This window comes from Pseudocercospora fijiensis, assembly GCF_000340215.1.
Source record: "Pseudocercospora fijiensis CIRAD86 unplaced genomic scaffold MYCFIscaffold_2, whole genome shotgun sequence".
Taxonomy (NCBI): domain Eukaryota; kingdom Fungi; phylum Ascomycota; class Dothideomycetes; order Mycosphaerellales; family Mycosphaerellaceae; genus Pseudocercospora; species Pseudocercospora fijiensis.
Genome location: NW_006921533.1, coordinates 5594543 through 5617172, shown reverse-complemented (window position 1 = coordinate 5617172; position 22630 = coordinate 5594543). Strand labels below are relative to the sequence as shown.

Genomic DNA, 22630 nt, shown 5'->3' with positions numbered 1-22630 from the left:
TAGGGAAAGTGAGTGTTGGAAGAGTTATAGATAAATCGGCATACATACCACTTCGTTCGCTGGAAATGTCGCTACGTACTGTAGCATTGATGTTGATCATTCGCCTGAATTAGTAGATATGCCACTTTCCGTGCCACGTCCTGAAGGATCAGGAAGCTAGGTCATAGTTGCAATAGCTGCGAGCTTGTAGCATGCTGGATCCCACCTTGCCTTGCCCACGATGCCAAGAGTTGTCTTGGGATAAATGGGATCGTGAGACATTTCTGATCGTGCAGTCTATGACCTTCTCTTCTCCAACGCCCTTGTGATGGTATCTTTCGAAGTCATCCTGCCGCAGTGTTCGTGCGATCCGCATGCATTTGGCGTCGACGCCGGGTATCTTTCTATATGTAACAGTCGCCAGATCATCCTCAAAAGTAGTCGCCATACTTTCCAAGAACATCTCCTGCCCTGAGCTCATTATGAAGTCCATTCAAAGCATCAAAATGGCTGGCGAGCTCAAGGCCTCGCAAGCGCTCCTTCTCCATATGCTCCCAGGTCCAGTCATCACCCTCAGCGCCCTTGACGCCTGCGAGCTTCGAGTTAAGCTCTGATGAGATATCTGTTCCCAATGCCTCGCCGTTGACTGCAGGAGTAGCTGGCGTGAAGGGAGTTGCGGCATTGGAGGCGTTCCCCTCCGCTCTGGGTGGGTATCCAATGCCCTCAGGCCTCGGCGGCAGTAATCTTGATCGCTCAAGAACAATCTCTGGGTTGATTGTAAGCCGACCCTTCTTGAACACGTATCTCGCCAAGCTAGACGCAAAGATGTGCTTGCTCAAGTCTTCATTCTGCTCCTTTTGCGCATTGCTTCTCTTGCTTCTATTCTTCCATGGTTGAAGCACATATGAATCTGGCTTGATTGAGCCCTTCTTCACGATGTGGCTTACAATGTACAACCATTTCCTATCCCAACTCAACACTCTTGTATAGACTTCGAAGCGTTGGAGGGGTTCGATCTGACGCTGGAAGAAGCAGCTTACCGCTCCTAGTGCCACGACATATTTGCCCTTTGCTTCGATGTTCGATTTGGGAAGACCTTCTTGATCGCCTGCATTCAATCTTGCAAGTCCTGTTCGAATGATGGCTCCGACGTAGTGAGCACGTGCTACATCAAGATCGGCGAAGTAGGTCGAGTTCGATTTGTGGAGGTTGTAGTCGGTATCATAAAGGGTGTTGTAAGACTGTGTGATCATCGGCGCAAATGCGTACTTGGGAGGTATCGCGCGCTTCTGGAAGTATATCTGGTAGATGATGCCTCGTAGCACTCGGACCTAGTAGCACGTGTCAGCATACAAAATTCATCCAGCGAACGCGAGATGAACTGACATGCCAGAGACCAGGCAGATTCTTCAGATTCGCCAGAGCAATCGCGCCAGCAAGTATCTTGAGCATCTTCGACCCTGCGTTGGCGCCGAACTTCTCCGTCACGAAAGCCTGAACTGCTGGATGTGAGAAGAATGCTATCACTCCTCCTGTCACTGTCAGAGCGCCTGCGACTGCCGGCAGCCTCGTTGCTGCAGACATATCCAAGAAGTCTTGTCGCGGAGCGCGGTGGAAGAAAGGCTGCTCTCCCAAAAGAATGTATGCCGACAGAAAGGTGGCGTAGGCGAAGGGGTAGGCGTAGGCGTAGGCGTGTTTGGTCGCGTGTCCCGTTGATGTCTAGGTACTCGCGAGCGCCGAGCGATGTCAAAGGAAAGACGTCGGATACTTGCCGTTAAGAATGATCATGTCTACAAGCCATATGCTTATGCTTCTACTGCGCTTGTGAAAGTGGTCGTCATGTGAAAACGAAACGACCAATACTGAGCCTCAATCATTGGGCCGAGGCTCGCTTGCGCCCCTGTGTTTGGAACTCTCCTATGTGAGGACCCACTCGTGATTCCGGATACCGGGCTGCTCCTCTGTACGTGTACGAGGTGGTGCAAGGCGAGGTCTATTGAAGAACGATAACGAGAACGAAGTCATAATGAATGATTGGCCAGGAAAGACATCGTAGTCATTGATAGCGAGATCTGCAAACATCCAAGAATTTGCCCATCTTCCACAGCAGGAGAATGCAACGCTTGCCTTTTGATACGCATTGCTTCAAATCTTGTGTTTCTTGCTCCAAGTTGTTCCTCGCTCGCTATTCCACAGCTTCGCGACTCATCTGGCTCGTGCTAGGATTCCATCAGCTACTCGATGCGCTCGCGCTTAATCCGGATTGGAATCAGCTCCTCATCATCCTCATCTTCTCCATCCTGCATATGTACATTCTTGCGCTTCGAAGCGTTCATGAAGCGACGCTGTGCGAGCGGTATGTCGTCCTCATCTTCATCCAGCACGAATGGCATGTCCTTAGTCTTGCCAATGCTGAGCTGAGACATGATCTTGGATGGAGGCTGGTTCTTGGATGGCGGGTCACCTGGATGCTTGCTCGATGCTTTGCTGAATGCTGGCTTGGTGGCGGCGGCTGGCTTGCGGCCAAAAGTGCTCGTAGATTTTGGAACGGGCTTTCCGAAAGCTTTCGGGGTGCTAAAGTTGAAGGTGGTCGTCTTGCCAGCGTCGACATCGCTACAAACCGTCAGTGAATGACCATCATGAGCCTTGAGGGAGGCCCTACCTTGAGATAACTTGTCTGCTGTACTTCACCTCCGCAGCGCGCTTCTGCTTCTGCGCCTTTGCAAGTTCTTTAGTCTGCTGCATGACAAGGGCCTTGGCGTCTGTAGCATTTTTCTCTGCGTTTGTCTTCTGCGCGCGAAGAGCCTTCATCGTGTCTTTGGCATCTTCGAGCTGTCGCTTGAGGCTCGCAGAGAACCTCTGCTCATCTTCTACTTTTTCTTTCCAATGGCTTGCGGTGGCTTCTGCCTTGGCGACCTTGTCATTTGCAGCAATAATGAAGTCCTTGAACTCCGCTCTATCTTGTGCAAGCTCGTCCTCGAGTTTCACGATGTTGTCGAAGTCAATAGGCTTGCCGACGCCACTGCTGTTTGCTTGAGCGGCAACCTCTAACTTGCGTTGCGTAGCAGCGATCTCATCTTGAAGGTTGGCGACTTGATGTTGGAGCTTGGCTTTGTCTTGTTCAAGATCCAGCTTGTCGCTGCTGAGCGTAGCGATGTTGCTCTTAAGCTTTGAAATGAATGCATCCGTAGGAGTGGCCATCTCGATACTGTTCTTGCTAGTCGTAACGACGTTAGATGTATGACCGTCGCCAAGTAGCAGGTGCCCTTTGAGAGACCTATACTATGCTGGTTTTGTTAGATGCTTCAACAGCTCTGTACTTCACCTGCGAGAAGCTAGTGCAGAAGCCCCACAAGCCCCACCGAGTCTATCGAACCACAAGTGAGGTCCAAAGCCCCTCCATCTTGGTGGCTGATGCTGCAAAACTTGGTGCAGATAATGCAAACGCGAGCTCACTTCGTCAAAGTAATGGCGCAGAGAGTGCTTCTGGTTTGTCTGTCCCACGACAATAGGTGCAATATAGGCATACAGAACGGGATCACTCGCTAGTCTGCAACTCACTTCAAAGCGCAAGGTTGTAGGTATAATCGTCCTCCATGTTCTGGCTGATCCACAGCACGGCCGAGCTGCAATCTCATTAGCACTCCCAAGTAACCGCAAGTTCTGCCAATCACTCACCTCAACATAACCAGCGCATTGCTCACCAAGTTCGCCACACCGAACCAAAGCACCATACCTTGCGCTCCAGCCGTAACATACTTCAACACCATGATTGTCACACCTCCAGCCAGACCTCCAGCCATAGCCGCAAAGCCCAAGAACAGTACAACTCTTGCCTTCCATGCCACAGCGTCACCAGAGTATGCCCATGTGTCGCCTGAGAGCCTTGACTTATCAATGCTATTGATGACCAACATTCCCAGGAAAGAGAATATGCCTGGGATCCAGTCGACGAAGTTTAGGTGCAGGTCTGAGCCGTTTAGGCGCCCGTTGCTGTAGACTGAGGCATCGATCAGGACGAAGAGGGCTATACAGAACTATGGAGAGGTCAGTGTGGCTGGAATGAAGCTGCAGTATTTCGTGGGATCGTACCAATGCGCCAGATAGGTAGACGCCTGCTGTTCTCGTGTTGGCGCTGTTAAGCCATTCGGGGCGAGGGAAGCGGTAACGAAAGAGTCGATGACCGTTAACATCAGACATGGTTGTGGTGTTCTTGAAAAAAAGTCGCTGATAGTCGAATCTGGCACTAATAGAGCTAGGTCGCGTGAGAGGTTACTGCTGCTTGCTTGAAGCTTGCGACATGAAGTGACGCTGGGCTGGCACGGGGCTCGGCAAGAACTGCCCTCCGTTCGCCGCGCAATTCGCACGACTTCACTTTCAAGGCATCATCAGAATCCTTGCACACTTTCACATGTCTCGCGCGTCACCACGTGTGTAGATCCACATCGCAAAAACGGCCGAGGCATCATGCATTGACATTGGCCTTGACACTTTTCAAGATTCCTTCCATCATCACTCTCTCTTCACTCTTACCCTTCTCGGTGAGCGATGGCGTTCTCGTGGTATCCAGGCTCCTGCACGACGACTTACACCCACAGTGAAGATCCCCTTCTTCTCCAAATTCGAGATGGACCAAAAAGAGCTCTGCCAGAGATCTGCAAAGATGTGATCCCACCTTGCAATTTGAACCCATTCCTCTTCAATGGCCATCTGCAAACTGCTTGGACGGCGGTGAAGTCTGCTGGTCCGGCGATCCACTACAAACGCCGAGTCTTCGAGCAAGAAGACGAAGGCTTTAAAGGCCATTTCACCGTCGACTTTGTCGTGAAACCACCAGAGGAGTCCACCAAAACTTCCGCTGGGGATGGTGGGCCAGAAGACATAGGTCTTCGAGAGGATCCAGTCGGGGTAGGACATACTTCACTGCCACCTCGGACGACATATTTCACGAACGAGGAATTCCAGGATCTTGGATCTGAGGATACGAAGCCTTTGCTCGTCACTTTGCATGGTCTATCTGGTGGGTCTTATGAGACGTATCTTCGACATGTTCTGGAGCCACTCGTGAGGTACTCGTCCGCTGGAGATAAAGCTGGAGGGATTTCTGGTGGCGAGTGGGAAGCTCTGGTTGTCAACTCGAGAGGTTGTGCGGGCAGTAAGATCACGACGAGTATTCTTTATAATGCTCGTGCGACATGGGACGTGAGGCAAGTTGTCAAATGGGCAAGAAAGACTTGGCCGAAGCGACCGATTTTTGGAATTGGGTATTCGCTCGGCGCTAACATACTCACGAATGTAGGTAGAGTACAGATTAAGAGTACGAACTTGGAATCATTGCTAAGATCTTCCTTCTCTGTCTAGTATATTGGCGAGGAAGGATCAGATTGCCTCTTGAGCTCAGCCGTGATCGTCAGCAATCCATGGAAACTGGAAATCAGCAATACAATGCTCCAGCGAACATGGATTGGGTTGAATATTTACAGCAAAGCCATGGGTCGCAACATGCTCAAACTCTTCGACACTCATGCCGAGCAGCTCACGAAAAACAAGGCCATCAAGTCTGACGAGATTCACAAGCTCAAGTATCTCCATGAGTTCGATCGAGCAGTCCAATGCGCAAGCTGGGGCTATCCGACTGAGGGTGCATATTATCGAGATGCCAGTAGTGCTGATAGCGTGCTGGCGATGCGCATTCCAGTTTTGGCAATCCATGCAACGGACGATCCGATTGCAAACGATGCGGCTGTGCCATACGAGGAGATCCGACAGAATCCATATGTAGTAATGTGCGCAACCAACGGAGGTGGGCACCTGAGTTGGTTTGAGCTGGGCGGTGGAAGATGGCATATGAAGCCTGCCTTTGGCTTCCTCAACGCCATGAGGGAGGTCGATTTCAGCAAGACTGAGGCACCTGAACTTTGGGACCAGAAAGGTCCGCATGGTGGCCATCAGACGCCTTTCACCTTCTCACCCATGCGAAGAAAGTCGCATCTCCCCGGCGGCGCGCAGTAGTCGATCATGCTGGCTGCCCTATTGATGCATAGCGCGGCGTTGGAATAGAGAATCAGAATACACCGTAGAATTTACAGCATGTAGAAGAGCCTCACCCAAAGCTCACACGCTTCTTCTTGCTCTTCTTGGCCACCTCGTCTTGCTTCGGCTCGCTTTGCGCCGCAGCTGTGTCTCCGTCCGATCGCCTTCTCTTCTTGCTGTTCTTGATATCCTGCTTACGATCGTCCATCTTCTGCCTCTTCTCTCCTGCTCGGTTCTCCGCCTCGAGTCTTCTGGCTTCTCTCACTTCCTCCATCTGCCTGGCGCGCATGATTTTGCTTTCAATGTTGCCTTCTTTCTCGGCCATGACCATGGCCATAATGGCATTCATGCTCTCCTTGTCGTCAACAAAAGTTTTCCCCTTCTTGGCATTTGGCGGTTTTTGAACACCAGCTGGTCGTATTCCATTGAGCCGAGGCACCTTCAGCTCCTTCTCGGTATAACGCTTGTGTGGTGGTAGCTTTTTCTTGCCTTTGGTGTTGGGCTTTGGCTTGTGTTCTGTGGGTTTCGGCTTAGGAGCGCTTTTGCTCTTTGGCTTCGACGAGCTTGATGCTGCAGGCTTCGCAGAGCGCTTGCCTGCAGTCTTCCCCGACGCGAGCGGAGCCATGGTCGTGAAGGATGGAGAATGTGAAATCGAGCTCGAAATCTCGAAATCTAGAATTGCAGGGTCGGCAAAAATTAAAGTTGATCTCCGACGGAGCTGTTTCCGCGCGAATCAGGCGCGTCTCGGCAAGGCAGGAGCGCGTGAGCCCCCGACACCACACCTCCCATTCCTGAGACAGCTTCTGCAGGCGAGGCTGAGATATGTCTAATGAGGCGGTCCGGATGCGGATTCAATAGGGTAGCATGTATCACGCTCTAGGAGCATTGCGAACATGCCTTACCAAGGACCGGGAGGCTACGTGCCTCCTCCGGGATACATGCAATATCAGCACCAGCACAATAATGGGCAGGCACGACCGCCACAGGCATACTCCAATCAAGGCCAAGGCCACACTGCGCATATGACGCCGCAGCAACACGACCCCCACGACACGCATGCGCCGCAGTCTTTCTACCAGCAGCAAACGCCGTATCTGTCGCCTCCTCCACAGCAGACAAGTCTGCCACAGGCCCACTATTCGCCAGATCCATTGCAGTACTACCAGCCGCCACCTCAAGCATACATTGCCCAGCAGAGACAACAACCTGCACAACCGCCGGGGCAAACACCCCCGGCTCCTCCGACGCAAGCTGTTCCGCACCCGCAATGGAACACTTCACTTGCCCCCGGCTATGAGGCATCGCTCCACTCGCATTCGGGACCTCCCGTCAGACATTCACCACCCCAATCTCATCAGCAAAGGAGTCATCAACCGCAGCAACCACAGCGGCCTCCACCACAGTCCTCGCACGTGCAGCGGTCGACATCGCAATCGTCTCAGTATCGACCTCAAATTCCAGGAGATGCTAGACGATCATCGCCTATACAGACGCAGGGTCCGCCTCACATGCCTCAGCCATCTATGCAGCAGAGACCAGCGGAACAAAGACCGTCTCTCCCAGCTCAGAAGCTGAGAACAGTTCCACAACGGGTAGAATCGCAGGCCACTCGGGCGCCACAAGTGAATAGACCAGCTCAGGCCTCGCCGTTGTCAAGTAATGCTCCATCCGGCCCTGCAGTTGTGAAGCAACGAGTCGCGCAGCCCCACATTTCCGTACAACGCGCGCATTCTCCAGATCAGATTCAATACGAAGAAGAAGACGCAATGGCGCCAGCACCGAAGCGAAGACGACCGAACGAGGGAATAGCACTTGTAGCCTGTGATACAGATGCACAACCTCAGAATGCTGAGAACAAGCACCACATCAAGCAAGTTCCGCCACGAACACATCATCATACTCCAACGGCGCAGCCGAAACAACCACCTCCATCGCCATCTCCTCTGACTGATCTGAGATCATCTCATGTGCCATCAACCCCGACGCCTGCTTCTCATTTGAACTATCACTCGATTCTGCTGTCCCTCGCGGATGAGTACACCAAGGCCGCATACTCAATGAGCTGTTCTCTCGCAGGCTCGGATGTGTCGGTCGAGGCTCTCGAAGAATACCAAACCCTTCTCTCCACGGGCATGGGTTGTCTGGATACGGTTCTCAAGAACTATGCTATTCCAGACAAACGCAAGGAAGCCCGCGTACGCCTTCGCCTGGCCAGCCTTCTTTTCGAGGAGACTGACAATGACTGGGAGGCGGAAGAGACTTTGAGCAAGGGCATTCCGGTTTGTGAGCGCGCCAGGCTGTCTGATCTCAAGTACGCCATGCAGCATCTTCAGGCGAGGATTGTGTTCAAGAGCGGTAAGCACAAGGCTGCCATGACCATGGTCGACAAGTTTGTTGCCGAGACAGAGAAGCTTCAGTCCTCGCATTGGATTTACGCCTTCCGCTTTCTGCGCGTGTCGTTTGGACTGCTGGTTCCCGACAGCCAGCGTGAGACCCCAGCAATGCTGAGAAATCTAACAGCCATCGCGGAAGTAGCTTCTCGCAACTACCACCATGCTGTTGAGATCGTGGCCGCAACGCTCGAAGCCTTGGTCCATCTCAAGTCTCGACATGCTGACAGCATCGATCTGGCATTGCGTGCTCTAGCTGCGGCCAGAACGTACCAACTGACGCCGGCGATGACTTCAATGCCACAGATCAGGGCCTTACTGGACTGTATCGATCTGGCCTGCACGCTAGGACGATACAGCTATGAGATGTCTCAGAAGAAAATGACGGACATGCAAGAGAACATGGATGCCATCACTCGCGATCCTTATTGGAGTACGGATGGCGCCCTCCACCTACCTCTCGGCGTCAAGAGGGACATCGACATGGACGCAGAGACCGGCGGTATCATGAGACAGACCAAGGAAGGCGAGGTGACGCTCCATTTCTCCTGGTTGACAAAGATGCAGATGTACTCTTTCGGCTTCCTACTGAGTGGACTTGCGGTGTCGAACAAGAACACTAGCAATGAACAGAAGGCAGAAACCTTCTTGGGAGAGGGTATTAAGTTGAGTAAGCTCAAGCTCGACTTGGCACCTCAGTCCTTATCAGCAGTGTGCACCAAATACCAGAACCAGCTGAAACTCCGAATCATGTGCCGACTGTATGTTGTGTTTGCTTGTTGTGGACGCTCCGATTGGGAAGTTGCGACAAAGGGCCTCGAGGCTTTGCGAAGAGATCTCGCAGAGTTTGGAGCGGATCCCGACCAGCATCTCACAACATTGATGGCGTATCTGCAAGCCCTTTGCAAGCATGGCTTGGGCGATCTACCGGGCGCTCTTCTTCTCTACCGTGGTCCAGACTTGGCTTTTGTGGCCGCGCCCGATGCAAAGCCAGGAGCGACAAGTGTGGATCCTATCAAATTGCTTGCTGCCGCGAATAGCATATTGATCATGCGTGGGTCTGGTCAAGATGGCGAGGCCGACCAACTGCTGCAAAGGATCGAGCCTTTCTGCGTTGTCGTTTCTAACAGCTCCGGTAACGAACATGGAAGCAAGGCGATGGAAGCAGCATTCTTCATCATGAAAGCGACATCGTCGTCAAGCGCGACCGAGAGTGCCATTCTCATAACGAAGGGGTGTCTCCAACGCGCAGTACTTGCCGCCAAGGCAATCGGCAGCAGTCAGCTCCTCTGCATGGTCATGAACATCATGACAGATTCATTCTTCCACAACATTGTTGGCGATCAGGCTGAGAAATCGGCGAAAGCTGGGCGTACGCTCGCACTGAAATCTCAAGATAAGCTCTGGACGGCAGTTGCGGATGGAATGTATGCTGAGACGTTGGAGAGATGCGGCAAAAAGGCAGAGGCCCAGCAAATGCGGTGGGAAGCACATGAGTCTTTGCAGCGGCTCCCGAGGACATTGAAGGCGGCTTTACCAACAGACAGCATGAAATACTAGGCATCTCTTGATGAATCATGGAAGGACATGGAACGAAATGGCTAAGGTGTGTGAAAATTATTTATAGACACTATTGCTAATAAGGCTTACGAAGCGAGGTGTTGGGGAGTGATACCATTTGCTGAGATGCTAACATGTAGAGTAATACAATGCTTACCATGTTTGGTCATGATGAAGAGAAGATTTCCCATACATATTACATCTCTGCCTGGCGATCATTGGACTGTGGTACGTTACATGTACCTTTGAATGGCTGCATCCTCCAGACCCCGAGCTGCATCGGGTACCTGCAGATTTGTACTCAGATGCGACATGCATCAAACAAGATCAGTGCGCACTTCACTTCGAAGACCTGCAAGGCTTCTTGACGATCCAAGCCGGAAGAATTCCCAAAAGCCAAAGTCATCGTCCCGAATAGCCCCGAGCACGTTGCCTTACTTCGACTTCGCTGCTCTTCGGGCATTGGAGTGAAGATGTATGTTTGGCATTCTACGCATGTTCGAGACGAAACTAGCCAAAATCGTTCTCTGTCTCCGTAACCCTTTGTCCCATCGACCATTACTTCGCATTCATCTTCTTGAGGTTGCTTCGACCACCGAACTCCCCATTCAACGCTTCTGAGAATCCAGCACCAAAAAGACTTCGCACATTAAGCGAGATGGCCTACCATGCTCAATTTCACACCCGACTGCTGCAGCAAGTCAATGAAATGAACTCGCGCAATCTGGAGCTGCAGTCACTGCTCGCACAAAAAGACGATGAGCTCACACAGGTCAATGCTCGTCTCCAGAATGCATTGACTTCGGCCTCAGGAGGTGGCAGCGGCCGTAGAACCAGCACCAGTGCCCTGCAACGACACAATGCAGATCTCAAGAACGAATTACTGAGTGCAGAGACAGCTGCCGCCACTGCCGAAGACAACTTGAAGACGCTTGCTCAGAAGTTCGCCGAGATCGAATCAGATCTCAGAAGGCAGATTTTAGACCTGCAAGGCGATGTACGAAAGCGCGATGACCTCCTGAGAGAAGTGGCCGAATCTTGCGAGCCGTCCTATCGACCTGACTCCGGCTACAGCTCACCAGCAACTGGAATGACTCCGACTGAGCAGAACGAGCTGAAGCGGCTTCGTACTGCATTTGCGTCTCTTCAGAAGCAATTCCAAGCTGAGAAGAAAGAAAATGCCAGACTTCGGAACTTTCCTGAAACATCCGGCGAGAAGCTCAGGCATATCGAAGAGGATCAAGACGATGAAGAGTCTGTTCCCTATGTCAAGAGGGAGAGGCAATCTTCCATGTCTGCTGATCGTCATATGAGACCAGTGCCGCCGCCGTCGCCACCAATGCTCCCGTTGCCAGATCCCTCTCCTCGAGAAGTCAGGCCTGTAACTCCTGCAGATACAGTCCGCGTCCAAAATCGACCAAGTCGAAGCCAGACTGTGCCTATGAAACGGAAATCACATTCAAAATGTTCCGTGACTTCTCAATCACCAGGGTCTACCAAAGGCGGGAGCCGGCACATCTCCGTGGAGCCTTCTGTGCCCGTGAAAGCCGAAACACCATCAAAAGCCTGCATCTCTTCCCAATCGCCAAAGTCTGTCAAGAATCGGAAGAGCCGTAGTCCCTCTGCGGCCTCCTCCAGCTCCTCGGAATCAGAGGAAGACGACCATGGAAACGACGACGATGAAGGGGACGATGCCGAAGATCTCAACGGCGACAAAGACTTTACCTTAAAGGAAGAGTCAGACGCGGAAGACGTTCCAAATAAACGTCCTCGTCTAACATGCACCGACTTTCCAGTCAAAGACAAGTTCGAATTCCAAGCCGTCACCTCTCATCTTCCAGAAGGTGACATCGAAGCTTTCGACTCGCAAGAACAGCTCAAAGACGAATGCGACGACCTGTGGGAAAGAATTCAGAGATGTTACGATGCTTGGGAAGAAGCGAAGGGCGAGGCTTGGGAATTCGAGTTCGAGAAGGCTCAGTACAGACCGACGCTTCCTCCTTGTGTTACAACCAAGTTGACGAGTAAGACGGGTAGGATGAGCTGGTACCCGGGTTGTGAGGGCAAATTTGCTTGTAAGAAGTGTGTGGAGGAGGGGAAGCCTTGTTTCACGTGGAATGGGGAGGAGTTCTGGTTGTTGCCATTGAGGGAGGAGGATAGGAAGTATCCTGTCAAGGAGGGGTTTGAGATTCGATATTGGTTGAATGTTGAGTAGAGCTGTCCGAAAGAGTTGTTGTCGGGCTTCTGCAGGAGAGGGTGCGGTCTGTCTCCTTCCTACAATCTCTCAGTTCAGGCCAGGCAATATTGATCGACAGAGGTTACTTGTGTGAGTAGAAGTGTACATGGGTAACGTCATCCCCGGGCCGAGCACCATCTCCAATGCCTTGCCTATCGATCAGTACTAGGTAGCTCCACATGAGCTGTGCTGGAACATCTGAACCTCACAACAATCCCTCACCTTGAACCTCACAACAACAACAACACTGACTGGAATTCTCAAACAACATCCTCACTAGGCAACCCTTCCTTCCTCTCAGCAAACATGGCCCTCTCATTCCTCCGAGCTCCTCACCCACCCAAGCTGCACCAAGCAGACAAAGACCTAACAATCTACGAAAACAACACCTCCTCCGTCCAATACCACAGCAAAGGCTCCAAGTACATGATGACCCACACAATCCCCCCAACAGACCCAAAAGAAGGCCCCTCAATCATCCAACCACCATTCCACTACCACATCTACCAAGTAAATCACAATATCCCTCTCCTCCTCACATACAAACCCCTAACCCCATATGTTTCCCAGACCGAACACTTCCAAGTCATCTCAGGAACAGCCCACCTCTTCTTCGGCCTCGACACCAAACCCACCCTGATCTTATCCTCCAACCCAGGATCCAAAACTTCCGCAACCCTCGGTCCCAAACGCTACCATCGCTTCGAAAACGCTTCGAAAACAGACCCCCTGGCAATCAACATCCAACTCGATCCCGAAGATTATGAAAATGAACAGCGCTTCTTTCGAAATTTTTTCGGGTAAATTTACCTCACCGACCTGATGTTCTTGCACCACCTCGCTAACGCTGATTATGATAGATACCTCAACGACTGCAAACGCGCCAAAGTCCCCCCTTCGATTTTCCAACTCTTTGTATTCCTACACTCTGCAGATACGCCTCTTGCGATTCCTTTGCCGGGGTGGATTCCTGGAGCAGAGGTTTTGGGGGTGTATTTGAGTTGGGTGTTGCTGATCGCGGTGGCGTATTTTGGGAGGTTTGGTTTGGGGTATAAGCAGAGTTATCCAGAGTATTATAGTGGTGTGAAGGGGAGGTAGATAAGAGAGATGCTTCGGTTCCTGCTTCGAATCAATGTGCCAAGAGTATGGTTTGCTGCGAGTCAGGTATGGATACTGATTGGCTGTTGGGCTTTTCACACTAGCGCGGGTGATTCCGCACTAGCGTGTGCCCCTCCACGAAAACTGGTGGGGGTTGCGAGTGAGTGGAGCAACGTCATCTCGCTGACACGTTACCCTGGTCTCACATGATTGCAGGGTATCGAGAGACTGCAATCAAAACATCGCAACTTTCATTTCTTCTTAGGTATAGCTTCCGCTCCCGACTTCTACATCATCGAGCATCTCATAGCATACAGCAGACGCCTGATGCCTCCATTCCTGATGTCGTGCCATAAATCGAAACAAACCCTGCATCGCGCAGACCATGTACGGAAACCTCTCACCGCCGCGAAGCGACCCGAAACGCCGTCGAAATGCGATGAAGAAACACGCCCAAGGGGAATCGTTGGCCACCATGTTAACCAACGGTGTCGCTATGCAGTAATGGGAATCCGAATCCAACCAAACAGAACGGAACGGGAAAGGACGATCATGGTATCGATGTTTTCTGACATGCGCGGTGATGCGCTCGTGCTGGAAGGATGCTCTTGACATTCAGAAGCGTGGGCGCTTCCAGTAGTATTGCTGTGAAGCATGTCAGTCTATGTTGGTCGAATGATGTGGAGGCTCACGACATACCTTGTGCTGCTTTCGAGCAGCGCGAATGCTGGTTTTACCCAGACTATGCGTCACTGTGTCACGACGATTGACATCTGTGTCCATCTCAGGAACATAGTAGAATTCGCTCTCGAGCAGCTTGCCGGCGGCATCTTTGCCTTCACGGCGGATCTCGCCAACGCATGGAATGTCATCAAGCAGAGTCTTGAGCTCTCCTGTGGTGAGCACTTTCTGGTTCTCATTATCAGATGGCTTGACCATGGCACCTCGCAGCTCGGCAGGAAGGTTGCTGTGAATAGTGGACAGCGGCAGCGAATGGATGCGCGAGAAGGCCAGCTGGTTGATGACATGGTTCTTGACCGGGCTCAGGTTGAGAGCCGGTGCCGAAAAGCTGCGGGCTGGTGAAGCCATGGCCTTTAGTGGCTTACGCTTACGCTCAGGCGAGGTCGACTGGAAAGATTCGAAGCGTGACATGAGGTTCTCGCCGAATGGGCCGAATGAGTGAACGATGGGATCGTTCTCTTCATCGTGCTCGGAGAATTCCTCCTGCTCGGATGCAAAGCTAGCAATTGACTTTTGCAAGTCTTTTGGCGCGGATACGACACGCCTGGGTGTTGGTGTTGTTTCGCGGTCACAGCTTGGAGCCTCTGGCTCTGGCGTTGGATCATGAGGAGCATCTTCCTCGGAGTCGTGGTCCTGGTACACTTGCACTGGCTCGTCAGAGTCAGCGCGGAATGTGGACTTGAAAGTCTGGTCTACGTTGAAGTGGAGGCCGTTCAGACCTGGCGATGGCGATACAGGAGATGCAGGTTGCGGCGGCAGCATGACGGGAGGACTAGATCCAAATTGGGCGGCTGGGACACGTCGTGTACGTGCTGGTGATTCTTGGGCCCATGGCGACCTCGACTCCACTGACGGCGGATCCTGCGACTCCTCCTTCGGCCACACAAGCATGACACGCGTATCTTGCACGTCGACGATAAGCTGTGCCTCAGGCTTGCCCGACACGAATGTCTCACCCTTCTCCAAATCTCTAATTTCTCCACGGCAATGTATTTTTGCTCCATTCCAGCCCATGCACTCCACCTCCACCTTCCCCTGCGGATATAGCTCGTCTGGAAGGAAATAGGTGGCACGCACGTGGACGCGTGAAATGTGACGATTGGCAGATAGCTGATAGTCTGAAGAGTTGCTTGAGCGTCCCATGAGAACAGGCTCGCCGTTACGCGGAAGGTTGAGTGATGGCACATCGCCTAGTGGAGCGCGTTCTGAGAGAGCAGACACGGCACGCAGCAGTGCAGGACGCGTCAAACGCGCTGGCGGCGAGGACGGCAATATGCCCGTTGAAGATGTCGGCACTGGAGTGGGATAATACTTTCGGTCATCCAATGTCTCGTCGAACTTGCGTTTGGCCGGGCGTGGAAGAGGGGGTGAGCTTGAGAAGGGAGAGAATGGCTCGAAGGGCGGCAAGAGAGATGGACGTAGTTTGGGAGCTCCATTCGTCTCTTTGGCTGGCAATGTCTGTTTGCCAGTATCCGGTAGGTCGTCCATGATGTATGCAGACTGTAGGAACGCGAGACCTCGTCACGTCGAAGGTGCAGATGCTGCAGATTTTCGAGGCTGAGGTGCGTGGTGCCCCGCCTTATATTGGCGCGTAGAGACGTGTAGATGGAGTTGAAGTGAGTGACTAGTGGCCAGACGCGATGTCCATCGTACACAGATAGGAGAAGACGGCGTAGAGAGGAGGTAGAAGGCCTGTGGTCAGCGACCGTGGTGAAGAATGCAGGATTCAATGCCGAGTTGAAGTGGAAGCTTTGGTCCACACGAGACGCGCTGGCGCTATGACCGTGTGCAGAGCGAGGTTTAGGCGATCCTGGCGGCATCAACGGTCAGCAGAAACACGTCTGCAAAGCCAACAAGCTCAGTGGACTTGTTCAGAGCAATGGAAAAATGTGGGATTCTTGATCTAGTCGTCTATTCCCTAAACATTGCAAAAAACACGCCCGTCATCACTTTCTCGAGAGGCTCGTCCCAATACCGAGCATTGACACAAACTTTCATGTGTGGGGTTCTGCGTCACCGCGTGTTTGGCGTGTCTTTTGACTCTTTTCAATTTGGCTGCTTTATTCGACTCGTGGCTGGGAATCGCATTTTCCAGCAACACGGTCTTCTCGCGTGCATTGGCTCAATAATGATGTTCCTGTCACTCGCGGACGCGGACGCGGACGCGCAGAAAGCGGTCAATGGCTGCAGTGCAGTCTGCTTCTAATCACGCTGGTTTCTGGCCGCCGGGCGGCTGCATCTTCGTTAGAGACCTTTAGCAGGAGGTGTCGCTGTCCACCTCCGACAACAACTTCTGACTAATGGTTCACCACCTGTATCCACTGTATCCACTATATTATATATAGCCAATCGATTGTAATGCCGTAGGTCGTAATGCAATGAGTCTATTGCTAAAGGAGGTAGATATAGAAGCGGTATAGTAGCCTTAGCGATAGTAACTACCTTCCCCTATAATATTAAACCTTCTATCGATCGCTCTATAGTATACTAAATAACACCTTCGGAGACTCTATACTACTAGCAGTATGTCTATTGTAATATATTACAAGCTCTTAATAATAGTTAAGGTCGTACGAATAATATAGATAGTATATAATAGTATAGAAGGTAACGTTGTTAGATAGAAAATTCGAGTAGAAATCGGGCTTCGTAAGGGACTCGGAGGGATAGTAATAAGGCGGCTAGAGGACTCGAAGGCAGGTAGTAGATCGCTCGTCTTCCTATCCTACTAATTTATTAGCGAATCGAGATTATTATAGCCTTCCGCAATACCTTCGTAGGTCGCTATCTCCCCTCCCCCTACCTACTACCTAGAGTTATCGATATAGCGACTAGATCTAGTAAATACGCCTCTCTATTATTATCTATGCCGCTACTAACTACTCTAGTAAGTCAATTGCGGCTATCTCTATTACCTAGACCTTCGCTATTAATTAAGACCGTAGAAACACTGTCTTAGAAGGGCAGTAATATAGCTTACCTATTAAAGCTAGGCAAGCTATCGGCTCGAATAGAGTTAGTTGTCTTCTAGCAAATAAATAATATAAAGTATACCTATAAGAAGGGCAATATTACTAACTTCTATCGGCTTGTTAGAGGTCGTGTAAATGCGTAGGCTCGTGCTAATAGTAAGAAGGAGTTTAGTAGTAATTCTAGCTTCCGGTAGAGCTATAACGTAAAGTTAGTTAAGAGGGTAAAGGAACAGGCCGCTAAAGAGCGCTCTACTAGTATAGCACCTAGCAACGATAACCTCTCGTAAGCGAAGGACTTCTTTATTAAACACGCCCTACGTATAAACCCTTAGCTCTTCGACAAGGTAGCGATAAAGGAATAGAAGGAGGCGGCTCGGCGTAAGGAGGTCGTTATCCGCGATAGTCTAATAGATAGGTTAGGCTCGAAGCGACGTCGATTGAATAATAGCTCTTCTTAGGCGACCTCTACTAAACCGGAAGAATCTCCTACGCCTTCTATACCGTCGACGACTTAGCGTATACGACTGCGCCGCCGTAAGCGTAATAATAACGCCTCGATTAATAGAGCGTTCTCGAAACTAAACGAATTGCTAAAACCGCACTTCGAGAAGGTAGGCGTTATTGTTGTTGTTACTATAGCTAAGAAGCTAACTTCGAGAAGATTAAGGAAGGCCTAACCGCCCTTAATTAGTACTATATTCGAGGCCTAACTAATAGTTAGAAGAACGAATTACAGCACCTTAATACTACTATTATAAGTGCTATTATCTCTCTCTTAACTAGCAACTTACTAATATTAGCTAGACGGTAATAGGTGTATATCCGGATTACACTCGAGTGCTATTATAGGTTATCTACCGCAGGAAGAGCAAGATACTAATACTAGAGCCATTCGAGCGCTTACCGAAACTAGGCTTCTTATAGCAGATAGGGTAGTTAGATCGCTACGATTAGGATCAGAATGTAGACGATATTAAGGTCCCCGAGGACTTTTTCGACTCGGAGGAGTAGGTAGTAGTTATTATAGTATAGAGTTCGTTTTGTAGGATTAGTTAAAGCAAATCCCTACTTATTTATTAGCAATATTGCTCTTTAGTATCGATTTAGCGAACTAGTTGCTCCTGCCGTTACCTTATTGTTCTCTTAATCGCGAGATTATTGCTAGAAATTTAGGAAATAGGAGGAGGGGTAGGGTTAGTAGTATATAACTATTACTTAGTAATAGGTTAACAACATCGCCGAGACATTACGAGAATCGCGCATAGACGCTCTAGTTACCTATTTTCGCTACTTTCTAGATATATACTAATAGCTCGAAATATACTCGCTCCTATAGTGCGAGTGCTAAGAATACCGTTAGAATTGTAAAGCTATACTTTGACTTCTCGACATTATCGTCGTTCTTCTATTACTATTACTATCGCTACCCTCGTCTTCTATCGCCGGCGACGTATACCTATCTCCTTTATCGCCCTTATTACCTTACTCTAGTCGCGGCGGTTGCTATCCTAGCGGAAGAACCGTCGCAACGAGGGCTCTAATCTCGTTACTAATTTAAGCATTAGTTGCCCTCGAATAGAGGTATTCTTCTAATACCGGTAGATCTATGCGACCTATAGATACCTAGTTTCTATAATAGTAGGTATAGCAATTAGTAAGAAGAACGCACGCTCGATAGATAGACCTAATAGCCTATAAGTCCGCCCTCTGCTTAACTAAGTTAATTCGCTATAGATTTGATATCTGTCCGAATATATGCTCTATAGCAACCTTTAAAGCCGACATCTCCTAGTCTATCTGCCTCTATAGCGGCGTACGAGGTTAACTATTCTAACCTTTGAAAGCAGATATAATACTATCCGCTACTGCGTACGCCGAGTCGCTATAAATAAATACCTTATCGTCTAATCCGTACCTATCGAATAACGCGTGCCAAATCTACTAAATATTAGATTCAAACACTATCCGAGAATCCCTAAAAGAGCTAGGTTTAGGACTATATAATAACGATAGCAGACCGTCTAGAGTAATAACCGCCTAGAATTTAATACCGTATACTCTCTTATGTCCGCTATAGTATAACTTCTAGTTATACTTTAGCCTATAGTAGGGACGAAGGGTGCTATTAATAAATCTACACACTTTAGCAAGACTAACGTCCGGTTCTAAGGCCTCTACGCACCTCCGCAAATACTAAGGGGTTAACCGACGAGTGTCGAATAACAATCTGTCGCTAAAGAAGTCGTCTAGATGCTTAAGAATAGTATTAAATATAATACTAATCTAGGTCGGCCCTCTGCTAAAGTCGTACGCTAGTAACTGCTAACTCGCACTGCTTGCTAATCGCTATAGAAGCACTAACAAGGCTTCTTCCTTAGTAGGTTCTATGCGGTATAGCTACTTAATCTAGTCTAACTTAAGTAGCCTTACTAACCTATATAGGTCCTGCTTCTAGAAGCGAAATCTACGCTTATACTAATCGTTTATTAGGTCCGCTAACCTTATCCTTTTAAGCCGATTATAATCGTCTAGATATAGGCTTCTTATTTAATCGCCTACGTACGCCTCGTCGGCCTCGTCGTCTACGATAATATCGACTACCGACTCGAGATAGGCGCTAGCCGCTTGTCCGACAACTACCTAATAGTCTAGTAATAATTGCCTTACTTAAGCGTCTATTTTAAGCCGACAACAATACTACTATATACTAACTAAGGTCTATATTAAAGAGCCAGGGTTACATCACTGTAGATACGATAACTAAGCAGCCAAGAGGTGGCAAAAGGAGGTTGCTAAAGGCCTCGGAAGAGCCGTCTCAGATAGGCTTAGTTACTAACCCTGGTGAACACCACTAAATTCTGGCACTGGAGGTTGCTAAAGGTGTCTGTTGCATCTTCGTCCACATAACGGTCTGCTGCATTCGGTGCCTGGGCTGTGTAACCGTCGTGCGCTGACACGAATGACGCGCTGGCGGCCGCCTGTTCGAGACTTCTAGACACTCTTGTCTGGCATGTGGACTTGGCTGTCGCTTTTGCTTTCTCGGTACGTACTGCGGTGGCTGAAACATATCTTTACCAGCGACAACCTGGCAAGGCGGACCAGGAGATAATGTAGCCAGCTCGTCAAACCGGGTATTGGTCGCAGATGGCCTGTAGACATTGATTGATAAGGCCCTGAGCAGCACTTCTGACATTTTGGACGACGTGAAGTCTGACAGCAGACGCACCTTCCTACGCCTAGAGGCAATCACGTCTTGCCACATCTCGGGTGGAGCACCTCCTGCCCGTGACCTGAATGGCGGGCCTATGTGAACAGGCATTGCACGCCTTCAAATCTTCATTGCTAAAGCAAGGCTATATGCCACGCGCTCAGTCCGTCGAGAGCCTCCTCGCCAGCTAACCGCACAATCAGAACCATGCCGAGCCTGCTTCACAGTCTCACAAGGCACATCTCTGCTTCCCCTGCCACCCAGAGCGCTGCTTTCATCAATCCCAGCGACTACAGCTCAGCTTCGGCCAGATTCGCGTTGAAGTTCGCGTCGACGAAGGGCACGTTTGCATCTGGAACGAGGATCAATTTCTCACTCTGTGAACAGGGCGGGAAAGACTTACCGTCCCAATCTTTGTTGGCAAGCGCACTTTGGGCAACACTTGGAAGCTCATCCCAAGCAATGAGCGGCTGTGTGCCTCCGACAGGGCTCGTGAATCCCAAAGAATGGTCAAGAATCTGATAGGCAGTATAATACCGGATCAATGGATGATCGCCACTGAGGTCGGGAGCCGTGGATGTGACATAGTCTCCATGGTACGATGCAGCTACTCCAAGAAGTGTGGCGTCCTCGGTGGCATCAGAAAGCCAGACCACGACATCTTCCCCATCGTATCGATAGTACACCCGAGCGAAGGACAGCTCTCACCTGGTGTTACCATCCTCGTCAACTGCTGGAAATGGCACGCAGCCATCCACTACGTAAAGGTAAGGCTTCCATTTGAGCATCAGGGTGCCTTCAGTCGTGCCTGGCCCCGTTTGCGAAAATTCAATCGCGGCATCCGAGTCAATGTCTGCTCTTCGTGTCAAAGGGGTTGCAAGTGCCCCGATGGTAAGTGCAAGAAGATAATGGCTCCTTAGCATGGCTGCCTTTGTCGATGTTTCTGTCAACTAATCGCACCCTCAAGTGTGAGGCGTGTGCAATGCACGCCAAAGTACATCTTATATCCCGTGTCAATGTAGGTCACAAGGTCAGAAGGTCACTACCACCGATATGCAGCTACTCTGTATTACTACGCACAATTGCTCTCCTAGGCCGTGTCGTAATAGTAAGCTGCCACTGGCTCCTCAAGAACCGGCAGCGTACGCGAGATCTCTCCGGCGTCACAGTCAGTGCTGCACTTGCTAAACACGTGCTGGCAAGAGCTTAGGAGATTCGGCCAAAGGTTGCCGCTTGGAGACTGCAATATACCGAGTCCTGGAACACCGGCTCAAATGGACCAGGGTGTGCTTAAGAGAGCGGGCCTATTGCCGGAACAGGAAAGAGCGAGTGTCCCAGTGAGATAGGAATACTCAGAGTCTGGGTAGAAGGTCAAGAACATGGAATATTCAGCAGAGTCGAGCTGACCATTCCAGCAGCCAAAAATGCCAGAACGGCCTCGCAGCAGTATGGAAGACAGTCTTGGAGGCAGATCTCTCAAAGCTTGCTCCTCCAAACCTGATCACGCCTTCTTCGGAAAAGGACTCTCTTTCTCGAGCCACGCCTCGAAGTCCATCAAGGCAGGATATATCTTCTTCAACTTCGGAATATCGGCCTTATACCCATCACTTCCAAACCAATCCAGCATAACTCCCATCTCATTCACCAATTTCTTCAGCAATGCTCCAAAAATCCAAAACGTTGGCTGCACACTGACACCCGTCTTCCTGTCCACCTTCTCACAAAGTTGAGCAACCGTCTGCTCCTCACCCGCAAGTCCTAAAGCCTTACGATTCCACTCCTCCGGATGCTCAAACACAATCTTTGCAAAAGCCCCGATATCAGAACTCGCAATCCACTGCAATGCTTTCTCCCCAAGCGTATCCCTCATCGCAGCCAAGAATACCTTAGCCGGGAAACCAGGAGCCAAGTTATCCATGAAAGCTGTCGGTCTCAAAATTGTCCAAGCCATTCCGCTTCCAGCCTTCTCTTGCAAATAACGTTCGATTTGATATTTCGTCTGGAAATGCGGAACTGTAGTCTCGATGTTCCAACTCTCCTCATCACCTCCTCGTTCGACACTACTGTATATGAAACATTTCACGCCGTGCTTCTTGGCTTCGTCGATCAAATCGCAGCCTTGTTTTACTTCTCCTGCGCCTGCTACTTGGACGCTGAAGATGCCCCAGATCGGTGCGCTATTGGTCACTTCGAGAGCGGATTTGAAGAGGGCTGGGACATCGTTTTGGTCTCCTTGGACGAGCTTGATGTTTGTTCCCTTTTTGGCTAGGGCTTGGGCGCTGGGTGACGAGGTGTTTCGGGTCAGGGCCAGGAGAGTGAAGGATGGGTTATCGAGGAGGTGCTTGATCACACCGCCGCCTTGTTTGCCGGTTGCACCTGTGATTAAGATGTTTTTGGACATTCTAGTTGGGAC

At 50.4% G+C, this 22630-nt stretch overlaps 11 protein-coding genes across 11 annotated transcripts; 4 read left to right on the top strand and 7 right to left on the bottom strand.

The window, feature by feature from the left end:
• Positions 1–324: 324 nt before the first annotated feature.
• On the bottom strand, positions 325–1742 carry MYCFIDRAFT_162130 (uncharacterized protein). The gene is made up of 2 exons (XM_007925584.1): positions 1366–1742; positions 325–1310 (listed from the first exon to the last, which is right to left on the bottom strand). The coding sequence occupies exons 1-2, from the start codon at positions 1561–1563 to the stop codon at positions 411–413; spliced, it is 1098 nt and encodes a 365-aa protein (XP_007923775.1). The 5' UTR covers positions 1564–1742; the 3' UTR covers positions 325–410.
• Positions 1743–2213: 471 nt separating this feature from the next.
• On the bottom strand, positions 2214–3180 carry MYCFIDRAFT_83647 (uncharacterized protein; the record flags this gene model as incomplete). Its single annotated transcript, XM_007924699.1, has 2 exons — positions 2214–2592; positions 2642–3180. The coding sequence occupies 2 exons, from the start codon at positions 3178–3180 to the stop codon at positions 2214–2216; spliced, it is 918 nt and encodes a 305-aa protein (XP_007922890.1).
• Positions 3181–3541: 361 nt separating this feature from the next.
• Positions 3542–4179, bottom strand: MYCFIDRAFT_43380 (uncharacterized protein; the record flags this gene model as incomplete). The annotated part of the gene is made up of 3 exons (XM_007924310.1): positions 3542–3605; positions 3658–4016; positions 4072–4179. 3 exons carry the CDS (start codon positions 4177–4179, stop codon positions 3542–3544), a joined length of 531 nt encoding a protein of 176 aa, XP_007922501.1.
• Positions 4180–4527: 348 nt separating this feature from the next.
• On the top strand, positions 4528–5991 carry MYCFIDRAFT_43338 (uncharacterized protein; the record flags this gene model as incomplete). The annotated part of the gene is made up of 3 exons (XM_007924307.1): positions 4528–4846; positions 4892–5274; positions 5341–5991. 3 exons carry the CDS (start codon positions 4528–4530, stop codon positions 5989–5991), a joined length of 1353 nt encoding a protein of 450 aa, XP_007922498.1.
• Positions 5992–6082: 91 nt separating this feature from the next.
• MYCFIDRAFT_65275 (uncharacterized protein) lies at positions 6083–6637 on the bottom strand (the record flags this gene model as incomplete). The annotated part of the gene is made up of 1 exon (XM_007924514.1): positions 6083–6637. One exon carries the CDS (start codon positions 6635–6637, stop codon positions 6083–6085), a length of 555 nt encoding a protein of 184 aa, XP_007922705.1.
• A 439-nt stretch (positions 6638–7076) lies between these two features.
• On the top strand, positions 7077–9935 carry MYCFIDRAFT_114920 (uncharacterized protein; the record flags this gene model as incomplete). Its single annotated transcript, XM_007925582.1, has 2 exons — positions 7077–7660; positions 7970–9935. Coding segments are annotated over 2 exons (2550 nt in total), but the record flags the coding sequence as incomplete, so codon positions are not given.
• Positions 9936–10671: 736 nt separating this feature from the next.
• MYCFIDRAFT_194566 (uncharacterized protein) lies at positions 10672–12177 on the top strand (the record flags this gene model as incomplete). Its single annotated transcript, XM_007925581.1, has 1 exon — positions 10672–12177. The coding sequence occupies one exon, from the start codon at positions 10672–10674 to the stop codon at positions 12175–12177; it is 1506 nt and encodes a 501-aa protein (XP_007923772.1).
• Positions 12178–12268: 91 nt separating this feature from the next.
• On the top strand, positions 12269–13282 carry MYCFIDRAFT_210523 (uncharacterized protein). The gene has a single exon (XM_007925580.1). It carries the CDS (start codon positions 12505–12507, stop codon positions 13000–13002), a length of 498 nt encoding a protein of 165 aa, XP_007923771.1. The 5' UTR covers positions 12269–12504; the 3' UTR covers positions 13003–13282.
• Positions 13283–13619: 337 nt separating this feature from the next.
• On the bottom strand, positions 13620–14394 carry MYCFIDRAFT_210522 (uncharacterized protein). The gene has a single exon (XM_007925579.1). It carries the CDS (start codon positions 14383–14385, stop codon positions 13954–13956), a length of 432 nt encoding a protein of 143 aa, XP_007923770.1. The 5' UTR covers positions 14386–14394; the 3' UTR covers positions 13620–13953.
• Positions 14395–19556: 5162 nt separating this feature from the next.
• Positions 19557–21005, bottom strand: MYCFIDRAFT_83654 (uncharacterized protein; the record flags this gene model as incomplete). Its single annotated transcript, XM_007924700.1, has 5 exons — positions 19557–19649; positions 19847–19987; positions 20236–20312; positions 20621–20878; positions 20936–21005. 5 exons carry the CDS (start codon positions 21003–21005, stop codon positions 19557–19559), a joined length of 639 nt encoding a protein of 212 aa, XP_007922891.1.
• Positions 21006–21718: 713 nt separating this feature from the next.
• Positions 21719–22618, bottom strand: MYCFIDRAFT_43035 (uncharacterized protein; the record flags this gene model as incomplete). The annotated part of the gene is made up of 1 exon (XM_007924300.1): positions 21719–22618. One exon carries the CDS (start codon positions 22616–22618, stop codon positions 21719–21721), a length of 900 nt encoding a protein of 299 aa, XP_007922491.1.
• Between the last annotated feature and the right edge of the window lie 12 nt (positions 22619–22630).

Excerpts from the sequence above, each read along its gene's own strand:
- MYCFIDRAFT_162130 (XM_007925584.1), bottom strand. The coding sequence starts at position 1,563 with ATGTCTGCAGCAACGAGGCTGCCGGCAGTCGCAGGCGCTCTGACAGTG. Across the intron at positions 1,311-1,365 it reads ATCTGCCTGGTCTCTGGCAT|GTCCGAGTGCTACGAGGCAT; the intron begins GTCAGTTCATCT and ends ACGTGCTACTAG.
- MYCFIDRAFT_210523 (XM_007925580.1), top strand. The coding sequence starts at position 12,505 with ATGGCCCTCTCATTCCTCCGAGCTCCTCACCCACCCAAGCTGCACCAA.
- MYCFIDRAFT_210522 (XM_007925579.1), bottom strand. The coding sequence starts at position 14,385 with ATGGCTTCACCAGCCCGCAGCTTTTCGGCACCGGCTCTCAACCTGAGC.